Genomic DNA, 11,057 nt, shown 5'->3' with positions numbered 1-11,057 from the left:
GTTTTTTGGGTTTTTTTTTTTGGCTCTTTAGAATTTTCTGCCTCACAACTGTGTCTTTTGTGAGGCAAGACAGACTCTGTTCATTGTCTCGTGCCGTTGTGGCGTCTGTTTCCTGCGTGCCCAGCTGCTTCTGTCTGGCGTGTTTTTGGGGGTCCCCGGCACTGCTGCCTCATCCGTCGGCTGCTCCCTGGTGTCCCGTGGCACGAGTGCGCCCCTGCCCTGTGCCCGCCTCTGGCCAGTGGACTTTGGTTTCTTATTTCTGGCTGCTCTGAGTAGTCACATGCAAGGCGTCTGTGGACGTGTGTGTTCGCTTCTAATGCCTGGGAGTGGAATTGCTGGGTTAATCGTTTAATTTTTGTGTCTGTGTTTATTTTTCCAGCCTGTCTCTTGTGTGCTCTTCTACTGGCACTTTCGGAATCTAGTAGAACCCGGTCATTTGTTATCTATTGGCCCCTGGCCTGACGAGAGCCCCTCATTCTAAAATCAAACTCACAGGGGCTCTGGACACATCAGGATGTTCTAGGGCTGAAGCGCGTGTGGGTGACATTGGCGTAGATGGTATTGTGTTTGCTGTTCACTCCACAGACACTGATTGAGCCCCTACAAGGTGTGAGCTTGTGCTGGTTCCTGAGGGCTAAGGAGACACTGTCTGTGTACACCCAGAGCTCCTGGCTCTGGAGAGAACACAGGGGGTGTGGGGCGGTGGCAGACGGGAGGCCCGGGGTTCCAGGGGAAGGAGAGTCAAGCCAGGGACCCCTGCTCCTCAGAGACCACATGGGAAGGACCTGGGCTTGGCCACCGGAGGGTGCAGCTCCCCTTCGTGCTCCCAGGGAGGCCCAAAGACGGGGTCTGGGTGGCTGAGGGGCTCCCCACAGTGGCCGTCAACTACTGGGCAAAGTCAAGCTTCTTCATGGCTGGACAGGACACAGGCTGCTGTTCGGGGCAGCGGAGGAGAGTGGGGGTCTCCTGGGAAGGTCCTGGGGGGATGGGTTGAGGTTAGTACCACAATTGCTGTTGGCATTTTTAAAATTATTTTTATTTTCGATGATAAAATACACATAGAATAAAATGTACCATCTGAACCATTTTGAGCGTACAGTTCAGTGACGTTAAGTACATGTACCTTATTGTGTACACACCACTGCTATCCAGAACTTTCTCATGGTCCCAGGCTGAAACTGTCCCCATGAAGCCCTGTCTCCCTCCCTCCAGCCCCGGGAGGCCTCCACTCTCTGAATGTGACGACTCTAGGGACCTCATAGAAGTGGCATTATGCAGCATTTGCATCTGTGTGACGGCGAATTTCACTCAGCACAGTCTCCTCAGGCTTCATACGTCACTCGGCACGGCGTCCTCGGGCTTCATACATCGCTTGGCAGGGCATCCTTGGGGTCCGTACATCACTCGGCACGGTGTCCTCAGGGTCCGTACGTCACTCGGCACGGCGTCCTCGGGGTCCGTACGTCACTCAGCACGGCGTCCTTGGGTCCGTACGTCGCTCGGCACGGCGTCCTTGGGGTCCATATGTTGGCACAGTGTCCTTGGGGTCCATATGTTGGCACGGTGTCCTCGGGGTCCATACGTCAGCACGGCATCCTCAGGGTCCGTATGTCGCTCGGCAAGTGTCCGTGGGGTTCATCCCTGTCCTAGCAAGTGTCAGATCTTCCTTCCCTTTGGAGGCTGAAGAGACCACACTTTGTTTATTCGTCAGCAGATGCTGGGGCTGCTTCCTCCCCTTGGCTACTGTGAATGATGCTGCCGGGAATGTGGGTGTATGAAGAGCTCTTGGAGACCCTGCTTTCACTTTTTGGGGTCACACACCCAGAAGCAGAATTGCCGGATCCTATGGCAATTCTATGTGCAATTGTTTGAGGAGCCACCACACTGTTTTCCTATCGCAGTTATGCCGTGTTGCATTCCCACCAGAAACACGTGAGGGTTCCCGTTTCTCCACGTCCTCACGCACAGGTGTTGCTTTCTGTTTTTTTGATAGTAGCCTCCGAATGGACGTAAGTGGTATCTTGCTGTGGTTTCGATTTACGGTTCCCTAATCATTAGTGACGTTCAGTGTCTCTGTGGGTACTTATTGCCCATTTGTATATCTTATTTAGAGAAATGTCTGTTCAAGTCTTTTGCCCATGTTTATAATTGGGCTGCTTTTTGTTGTTGAACTATAGGAGTTCTTTATATATTCTAGATATTAACCTCTATCAGATATATGGTTTGCGAATATTTTCTTTCATTCCGTGGACTACTTTTTCAGTCTTTTTAATGTGTCCTTTGATGCACAGAAGTTTTAAATTTTGGTATACTCCTGTTTATCCAGTTGTTTTTGTTGTTGTTGTTACCTGTACTTTTGTGACATCTAAGAAATCATTGCCAAATCCAATGTCAGGACGTTTTCCCCGTATGTTTTCTTCTAGAGTTTTATAGTTTTAGCTCTTCTGTTTAGTTCTGCGCTGCATTTTGTGGTGATCTTTCTCCCCAGAACTCTTAACACGGTTGCTAAGGATCTCACCACATCCTGGGTAGTGGTCCAGAGCATCACTGAGCGCGGGTCAGGCACCTCGATGGAGCCGCAGGCCTCACAGGGATCAGACGCACAGTAAGGGTGAGGACCCGCTCGGTAAGCAGAGTGTGGCTGTGGAAAGCCAGCAGGAGCACCGAGCCCGCGGCTCACGGGCGGGGACGAGGCAGCACTCAGTACAGCGCGTGCAGAGCTTGGCTTTTCCACAGGCTGGGGCCACGTCGGGCCCGAGGTTCACCGGGGTGGGATGAGCTGACCGTCGTGGCCACTGGCATGTTTTGGTGCCTTCTGCTTCGTAGCTCTGTCCAGACAGGAAGTCACCGGATATGTGTGACATTAAATGGAAAACTCCTGGCCTTTTTTTCCCTGTAGAATTCGTGACAGTTTAACTTCACTCCCGCCCCTTTACAGAGGAATCCAGCACAGTTCCAAAAAATGTTTGGGAAGATTTCCTTTCTTCGAGGAAAAGTGAGTTTAAGAATCAGTGACTCTTAACGATTACACCTATCGTGTACCCACAAAAATTAAAAAATAGAAACAAGAGGAACAAGGAGTCTTGATTTTAATTTGTATTCCTGCCTTAGTGGTTTCTCCTTTCATTATGAAGGTTTTTAAACTTTTATTCCGTAATTTTTTTCTCTGTTCTCTTTTTGTCACTTTTCAAATCTATGTTTTTCCCCTTTCAAGTAATTAAAAAGAAGCCCAAGGCATTGCACAGTGTCTCGTCTCTAAGTCACGTTAGGGTAATGAAGGACCATGTAGCTGACAGCCTCCCACCCCGACAGAGGCAGAAAGATCCCAGAGGGGAAACGGAGGCACCACCTCCTAAAACCCAGTACTCACCAGTGTGTGAAGAAACTGCCTGAGGCCAGGAAAAGAAGCGCCTGAAAAGATAAGAGGGACAGCGCCCAGAGCTCCACTGTGCTGAGACCCTCACAGTCCGCAGGCACTGGGTGTGAATGCAGGGGACTGGGAGCAGTCAGCCCTGGACCAAATGATGCTCCAGCCTGACCTGGCAGATGCTGGGAGGAAGAACCAAAAGGAACAGACTGTTTCCAAGTGACTGTGTCCCCGGACAAAGTTCAAGAATGTTTATATGACACAAAAAATACCCAGCAGAAACAAGATAAAACTCACAATGTCTGCCTTGCAATAAAAATGAATAAGTCAGACACGCAAAGAAGATGGAAAATGCAACCTATAATGAAAAACATTTTAAATTTGTGTTAATCCTAACAAGTGTTTGGCAGACACGTATATTAAAACACTATATTCTATATGTTCAGAAAGATTGAGGAAAAATTGAACATTTTATGTAGATAAATGGAGATATGAAAAAGACTCAGATGAAACTAATAGAGATGAAATCTACCATGTCTGCGATAAGAAATACACAGAATGGAATTAACAGTAAATTAGACATTACAGAAGAAAAACGTAGTGAACTTGAAGATACAGAAATACAAATGATCTGAAATGAAACAAAGCCTGTGCATGTGAGAGTGTGTATGCGAGTGTGTCTGAGTGCGTATGTATGCGTGTCTGTGAGAGTGTGCCACAAGTGGATGAGTGCATGTATGTTCGTGACTGCATGTATGTGTGTGCATGTGTGAGAATGTGTGAGATGCACGTGAGATGTCATGTGTGAGTGCATGTGTGTACATGCATCTGTGTAGTGTGTGCATATGTGTGAAAATGTGTGTGGGCAAGTGTGTATGAGTACATGTGTGTGCAATGTCTGTGAGTGCAAACTGTGTGCATCTGCACGTGTATGTGTGTGTGCATGTGTGAGAATGTATGCGTGTGGGCAAGTGTGTGAGTGCATGTGTGCGTCTGACTGCATGTGTTTGTGTGTGTGAGAATGAGTGTGTGCATGTGGGCAAGTGTGTGAGTGCATGTGTGCATGTCTGCATGTGTGAGTGCATGTGTGCGTGTGTACGTGAGTGCATGTGTGTACGTCTGTGCATGTGTGCATGTGTGCACGTGAGTGCATGTGTGTGTACGTGTGCAAAAGCATGCGTCTGTGTGCCTGTGTGTGCATATGTGCGTGTCTGTGTGTGAGTGCATGTGTGTGTGCGTGAGTGCATGTGTGCATGTCTGTGTGTGTGCATGTGAATGTGAGTGCATGTGTGCGTGTCTGTGTGTGTGCATGTGTGTGTGCGTGAGTGCATGTGTGCGTGTCTGTGTGCATGTGAATGTGAGTGCATGTGTGCGTGTCTGTGTGCGTGTGTGTGCGTGAGTGCATGTGTGCGTGTGTGTGCATGTGAATGTGAGTGCATGTGTGCGTGTCTGTGTGTGTGTGTGTGTGTGCGCGTGTGTGTGTGCGTGAGTGCATGTGTGCATGTCTGTGTGTGTGCCTGTGAATGTGAGTGCATGTGTGCGTGTCTGTGTGTGTGCGTGTGTGTGCGTGAGTGCATGTGTGCGTGTCTGTGTGTGTGCATGTGAATGTGAGTGCATGTGTGCGTGTCTGTGTGTGCGTGTGTGTGTGCGTGAGTGCATGTGTGCGTGTCTGTGTGTGTGCGTGTGTGTGTGCGTGAGTGCATGTGTGCGTGTCTGTGTGTGTGCATGTGAATGTGAGTGCATGTGTGCGTGTCTGTGTGTGTGCATGTGAATGTGAGTGCATGTGTGCGTGTCTGTGTGTGTGCGCGTGTGAATGTGAGTGCATGTGTGCGTGTCTGTGTGTGCGTGTGTGCGTGAGTGCATGTGTGCGTGTCTGTGTGTGTGCATGTGAATGTGAGTGCATGTGTGCATGTCTGTGTGTGCGTGTGTGTGTGCGTGAGTGCATGTGTGCGTGTCTGTGTGTGTGCGTGTGAATGTGAGTGCATGTGTGCGTGTCTGTGTGTGTGCGTGTGAATGTGAGTGCATGTGTGCGTGTCTGTGTGTGTGCGCGTGTGAATGTGAGTGCATGTGTGCGTGTCTGTGTGTGCGTGTGTGCGTGAGTGCATGTGTGCGTGTCTGTGTGTGTGCATGTGAATGTGAGTGCATGTGTGCGTGTCTGTGTGTGCGTGTGTGTGTGCGTGAGTGCATGTGTGCGTGTCTGTGTGTGTGCGTGTGTGTGTGCGTGAGTGCATGTGTGCGTGTCTGTGTGTGTGCATGTGAATGTGAGTGCATGTGTGCGTGTCTGTGTGTGTGCATGTGAATGTGAGTGCATGTGTGCGTGTCTGTGTGTGTGCGCGTGTGAATGTGAGTGCATGTGTGCGTGTCTGTGTGTGTGCATGTGAATGTGAGTGCATGTGTGCATGTCTGTGTGTGCGTGTGTGTGTGCGTGAGTGCATGTGTGCGTGTCTGTGTGTGTGCGTGTGAATGTGAGTGCATGTGTGCGTGTCTGTGTGTGTGTGCGTGTGTCAGTGTGTGTATTATCTGTATTACCCCGGGTTTCCCACTCACGGGAGCATGTGCCGTCTGCGCACAGGCACGGTTTGGCTGCCTCCTTTCCCAGCTGGATATCGTTTGTTTTGCTTTCTTGCCGAGCCGCTCCGGCGAGAACCCCCAGCACGGTGTAGAGTAGAAGTGGTGAGATGTTCTTGTCCCTGACCTTAGGGGAAGCTTTCGGTATTTACCACTGAAGTGTGACCTTGGCTGTGGGGATTTTGTAAGTGCCCTTCATCGGGTGAAGGAAGCTCCCTTCTATCCCAGAGTTGATAGTGTTATGGAATGGTGGTTTTTCTGAATTTATTGAGATGATCATGTGGGTTTGGACCTTCATTGCATTAATGTGGTTGGTGGATTCCGCTGATTTTCGTATGTTGACCCATGTTTACAGTCACGAGGTAAGTCCACTCAGCCGTGGTGGGTCCTTTCTCTAGGATGGAGTCCGTTTGCTGGGGTTTTTTCGTTTGCCTCTGTATTTACAAGGGATATCGGCCTGTTGTTTTCTTGTAGGATTTTGTCTGGCTTTAGTGTCAGGGTATTGGTGGCCTCAGAATCGTCTGGGAAGCGTTCCCTCCTCCTCTACTTTTGGAAGAGTTTGAAGGATTGGTATTAATTCTTTGCACATTTGGTAGGGTTCAGGGAAGCCGTCTGGCGCTGGGCTTTTCTTTGTGGGGTCTTCTATTGCCGCTTATTAGTGATTCATATTTTCTATTTCTTTTTGAGTCAGTTTTCATGGTTTACATCTTTCTAGGACTCGTGTGTTTCATCCAAGTTATCTCATTATTCTCCGTATCCTTTTATGCTATTTCATGGTTTTCTCCTGATTAAAAGGAGCATGTTTACTTTGGATTTCCACAGAAAACTTTTCCGTCTATCAGAAGCAGAGAGGAGTCCTTTTGGTGAGGCACAGCCAGTGAGCTCGGGAGTGAGGCCTGCAGGTGGGACTGGGTTTGGCCGCTGGTCTCCCCTTGCCTCCTCCCCTCATCTCTCAGCCGTGGGGCCCAGACACGTCAGCTCTGTCATGAAGCCCCTTGAGCCCCTGTCCCTATGGAGAAGGGACACGGATTCGTCTGTCACTGTCTCGTGACACTTTGTGGAAATAAACTGTAGGTTGTTTGTGACAAGCTGTTCTTTTCTGCTAACTCTGTCAACGTTAATTGCTCCTAGGTTTTCACCGCAAATGGTCCAACGGTGATCATGCCCACCTGGTTCTGTTCGCGGGCATGGTTTTCCCACGTGGGCCCCTTTGACGAGGGAGGTCAGGTAAGGGCCGAGAGGCGGGAATTGGGTCCCTCCCCCGGGCTTGGGGCCCTGTCCTCTGTGTGTGGGCTCCGCACACTGGCCACCCTCCGCTCTGCCATGCCCCTCCTGGCACCCGCCAGCATCTCAGTTGTTTTGCTGAAAGCAGGGGGTTTCTGCGTGAAGGCTGTGGACGCCCCGAGCATCTGCACCTGACCTGCAGCGGCTCCAGGTGACCATCCTGGTTTAAAAGCTATGTGTGGGAAAGCACAGAACACGGAAGCTGTTTGCAGAGCTGTCTCTGGGACGATAGAGAAAGAAGAGGAGCCCATTCTCCTCACCAGGGTGCACCTGCAGGCATCCGTGTCCCCGTCCTCCCCGTGGGGGTGCATCTGCAGGAGTCCATGTCCCCGTCCTCCCCGTGGGGGTGCATCTGCAGGAGTCCATGTCCCCGTCCTCCCCGTGGGGGTGCATCTGCAGGTGTCCATGTCCCCGTCCTCCCCTCCAGGGTGCACCTGCAGGAGTCCATGTGTCCGTCCTCCCTGTGGGGGTGCACCTGCAGGAGTCCATGTCCCCGTCCTCCCCGTGGGGGTGCACCTGCAGGAGTCCATGTCCCTGTCCTCCCCTCCAGGGTGCACCTGCAGGCGTCCATGTCCCCATCCTCCCCGTGGGGGTGCACCTGCAGGAGTCCATGTCCCCATCCTCCCCGTGGGGGTGCACCTGCAGGCATCCATGTTGCCCGTCCTCCCTGTCAGGGTGCGCCTGAAAGCGTCCATGTCCAGACCGGGCCGCTCTAGCCTCTGCCTCCCTGTGGGGACTGAGGAGCCCAGGGCTGGCGTGTCACCAGCAGAGAGCTGGCCACATTTGCCCATGCTGGTCTCTAGTTGCAGGGAGACTGGACACAGAGACCAGTGGAGGGTCCTGGCACAGGGTTCCTGGGGGTCCAGAGACCCCAGGCCAGTGACTGAGATTTGGCCTCCACCTCCTACTCTTGTGACAGGGACCAGGTTCGTCTGCCCTGCCCTGGGCCTCGGCGTCCTCATCGGGACAACAGGGTCAGGCGCTCAGCAGCTCACAGGGGCCACATGGAGCCTCACGTGGGCCTGGCCACACCAGGGTCCCCACTGCCCCGCTACCTCGGACCCTGGCCTGGGTGTCCCTCATGGTCCAGGTCTCTGGGGTGCAGACAGGGCAGAGCCGTGTTTTCCCGGGTGGGTCAGGCTCTCAGCCTGCAGCTCCCCATAGTTAATCTCCGGGACACCGATGGCGGTGGGTGTAGCCCCAAGCAGGTGCGGCCAGGAAGCGCGGCCGTCGCTGGGGCCGGCAGGAAGCCGTGTGGGAAATGGTTAACAAAAGATGTTCCATGGGGCCGGCAGGAAGCCGTGTGGGAAATGGTTAACAGAAGATGCTCCATGGGAAACACTGATTTAAGGATTTTTTTTTTTTTTGAGACAGAGTCTCTGTCTCCCAGGCTGGAGTGCAGTGGTGTTAGCTCCCTGCAGCCTCTGCCTCCTGGGTTCAAGCGATTCTCCTGCCTCAGCCTCCCGAGTGGCTGGGATTACAGGCACACACCACCACGCCCGGCTAATTTTTGTATTTTTAGTAGAGACGGGGTTTCACCATGTTGGCCAGGCTGGTCTCAAACTCCTGGCCTCAAGTGATCCGCTCGCCTCAGCCTCCTAAAGCACTGGGATCACAGGCAGGAGCCACCGCATCCGGCCTGATTTCAGGATCTTATCATCCTTAAACTGTGGCCGAGCAGCCTCAGGATTCAGAAGTGCATGAGGCCGCAGCCTGGATGGGGAGCTCCTCAAGGAAAAGCCCATCCCTCCCTTGTTCTGAGACCAGAGAGCAGGGCCAGGCAGGGATCAGCGATCAGGGCCGGGGCCAGGGATCAGAGCCAGGGATCAGCGGTCAGGGCCGGGGACCAGGGATCAGGGCCAGGGGTCAGGGATCAGGGCCAGGGGTCAGGGATCAGGGCCAGGGACCAATCAGGGCCAGGGACCAGGGATCAGCGATCAGAGCCAGGGGCCAGGGACCAGGGATCAGGGCCAGGGACCAGGGATCAGAGCCAGGGGCCAGGGACCAGGGATCAGGGCCAGGGATCAGCGATCAGAGCCAGGGGCCAGGGACCAGGGATCAGGGCCAGGGGCCAGGGACCAGGGCCAGGGGTCAGGGATCAGGGCCAGGGGCCAGGGACCAGGGCCAGGAGCCAGGGATCAGGGACAGGGGTCAGGACTAGGGGCGAGAGATCAGGACCAGGGATCAGGACCAGAGACCAGGGATCAGGACCAGAGACCAGGGATCAGGACCAGAGACCAGGGATTAGGGCTGGGGACCAGGGATCAGGACCAGAGACCATGGATCAGGACGAGGGACCAGGGATCAGGACCAGAGACCAGGGATCAGGACCAGAGACCAGGGATCAGGGCTGGGGACCAGGGATCAGGACCAGAGACCAGGGATCAGGGCTGGGGACCAGGGATCAGGACCAGGGATCAGTGCTAGGGGCCAGGGCCTGGGGCTCAGGGATTAGAGCTGTGATGGGGCCATGGCTGGAGCAAGTGAGGGCTTTGGGGCCTGAGGAGGCCTCGGGTGACAGGGACAACAGCAGTGTCGGCCACCAAGACGGGGATGGACAGTGTTTCCTTGGCTTCTGCCAAGTCCTCTCCAGAGAAATGAGAAGAGCAGAAGTGACAGGGCGCCCTGAGCCAGACGCTCGGTGTGGGGCTGATCCTCAGCTCCCTCTCTGTGGGCCCCGGGGTGGAGCAGCTGAAGGGCAGGCGGCCAGGACAGCAGGGGACCAACCGGGTGGACGTGGGTGGTGCGGAGCCTGAGGCAGCCAGACTGGGAGGCCAAGCCAGGGCCAAGGGGGCTGCAGAAACGGTCGCCAGGAGCCGAAACATGCAAGACAGGGAGATTCCTGACTGGAAAGTGCATCCACTTCTGCGTTCGCAGAGGAAGGATGGGAGGGCAGGTGAGTCTGAGATTTGGAGGTGGGCATGGCAGCGCCTGAAGACACCCACCTTTGGTAGGGAGTCCTCTGTGGGCGACCATCATAGGCCCTTAAATAAGAAAAAACCTGATGTTTTCTTGGTTCGAAACAGGTTTATAGCCGGACATAGGGGCTCATGCCTGTAGTCCCACGAGCACAAGAGGCAAAGGCAGGGGGATCGGTTGAGGCCAGGAGTTCAAGACCAACCTGGGCAGCACCAGGAAACCCCATTTCTAACAAAACGAGACACAGTGAAAACAGGTTTCTGAGGGCAGGTCTGGCCTGAAGGAAGCTTATCACTGCCACAGGAAGGACTCAAGCCACCACCCGGCGCAACAGCCACGCTTCCGACGTTTTCCTGTCTGTGGGGCACGTTCCTAGGGTTGGACGCAAGCGAGGCCAGGCGCGTGTTCGGTTTTGTGAGACAGGTCCCCGGGCGCCGCCGTTGGGCCCCCGTCCCCGCCGTCTGCATGAGAAGTTTCCCGTCCCTCAAACTCCTCACCAGCCCCTCGCCAGACCTTGTTGTCAACTTTTTTTTTTTTTTTGAGACGGAGTTTCTCTCTTGTCTCCCAGGCTGGAGTGGAATGACACAATCCTGGCTCACCACAACCTCTGCCTCCTGGGTTCAAGCGATTCTCCTGCCTCAGCCTCCCCAGTAGCTGGGATTACAGGCATGCACCACCACGCCTGACTTTTAGTATTTTTAGTGGAGACGAGGTTTCACCATGTTGGCCAGGCTGGTCTTGAACTCCTGACCTCAGGTGATCCACCCGCCTCGGCCTCCCAAAGTGCTGGGATTACAGGCATGAGCCACCGCGCCCCGCTGGTGTTGTCAACTTTTTAACGTTGCCTGTTCTAGTTGGAGTTCGTGGTTTCCTACTGTGCTTTCATTCTGCACTTCGAGATGGCTAACGATGTTGAAGG

The 11,057-nt window shown here is 53.7% G+C and overlaps 1 protein-coding gene across 50 annotated transcripts in view; it reads left to right on the top strand.

The window, feature by feature from the left end:
• Positions 1–11,057, top strand: part of B3GNTL1 (UDP-GlcNAc:betaGal beta-1,3-N-acetylglucosaminyltransferase like 1) — a 149,334-nt gene that overhangs the window by 111,907 nt on the left and 26,370 nt on the right. For 37 of the 50 annotated variants that reach the window (XM_077973470.1, XM_077973459.1, XM_077973454.1 and 34 more), the window contains one exon: positions 7,067–7,162. The exons of the other annotated variants lie outside the window; for them this stretch is intronic. In XM_077973470.1, coding sequence (XP_077829596.1) covers positions 7,067–7,162 — 96 coding nt within the window. The remainder of the gene's footprint in view (positions 1–7,066; positions 7,163–11,057) is intronic. 50 annotated transcript variants of the gene reach the window in all.

The sequence above is a fragment of the Macaca mulatta genome, chromosome 16 (assembly GCF_049350105.2).
Source record: "Macaca mulatta isolate MMU2019108-1 chromosome 16, T2T-MMU8v2.0, whole genome shotgun sequence".
In the NCBI taxonomy this organism is placed as follows: domain Eukaryota; kingdom Metazoa; phylum Chordata; class Mammalia; order Primates; family Cercopithecidae; genus Macaca; species Macaca mulatta.
This window is presented reverse-complemented; position numbering and strand designations above follow the sequence as displayed.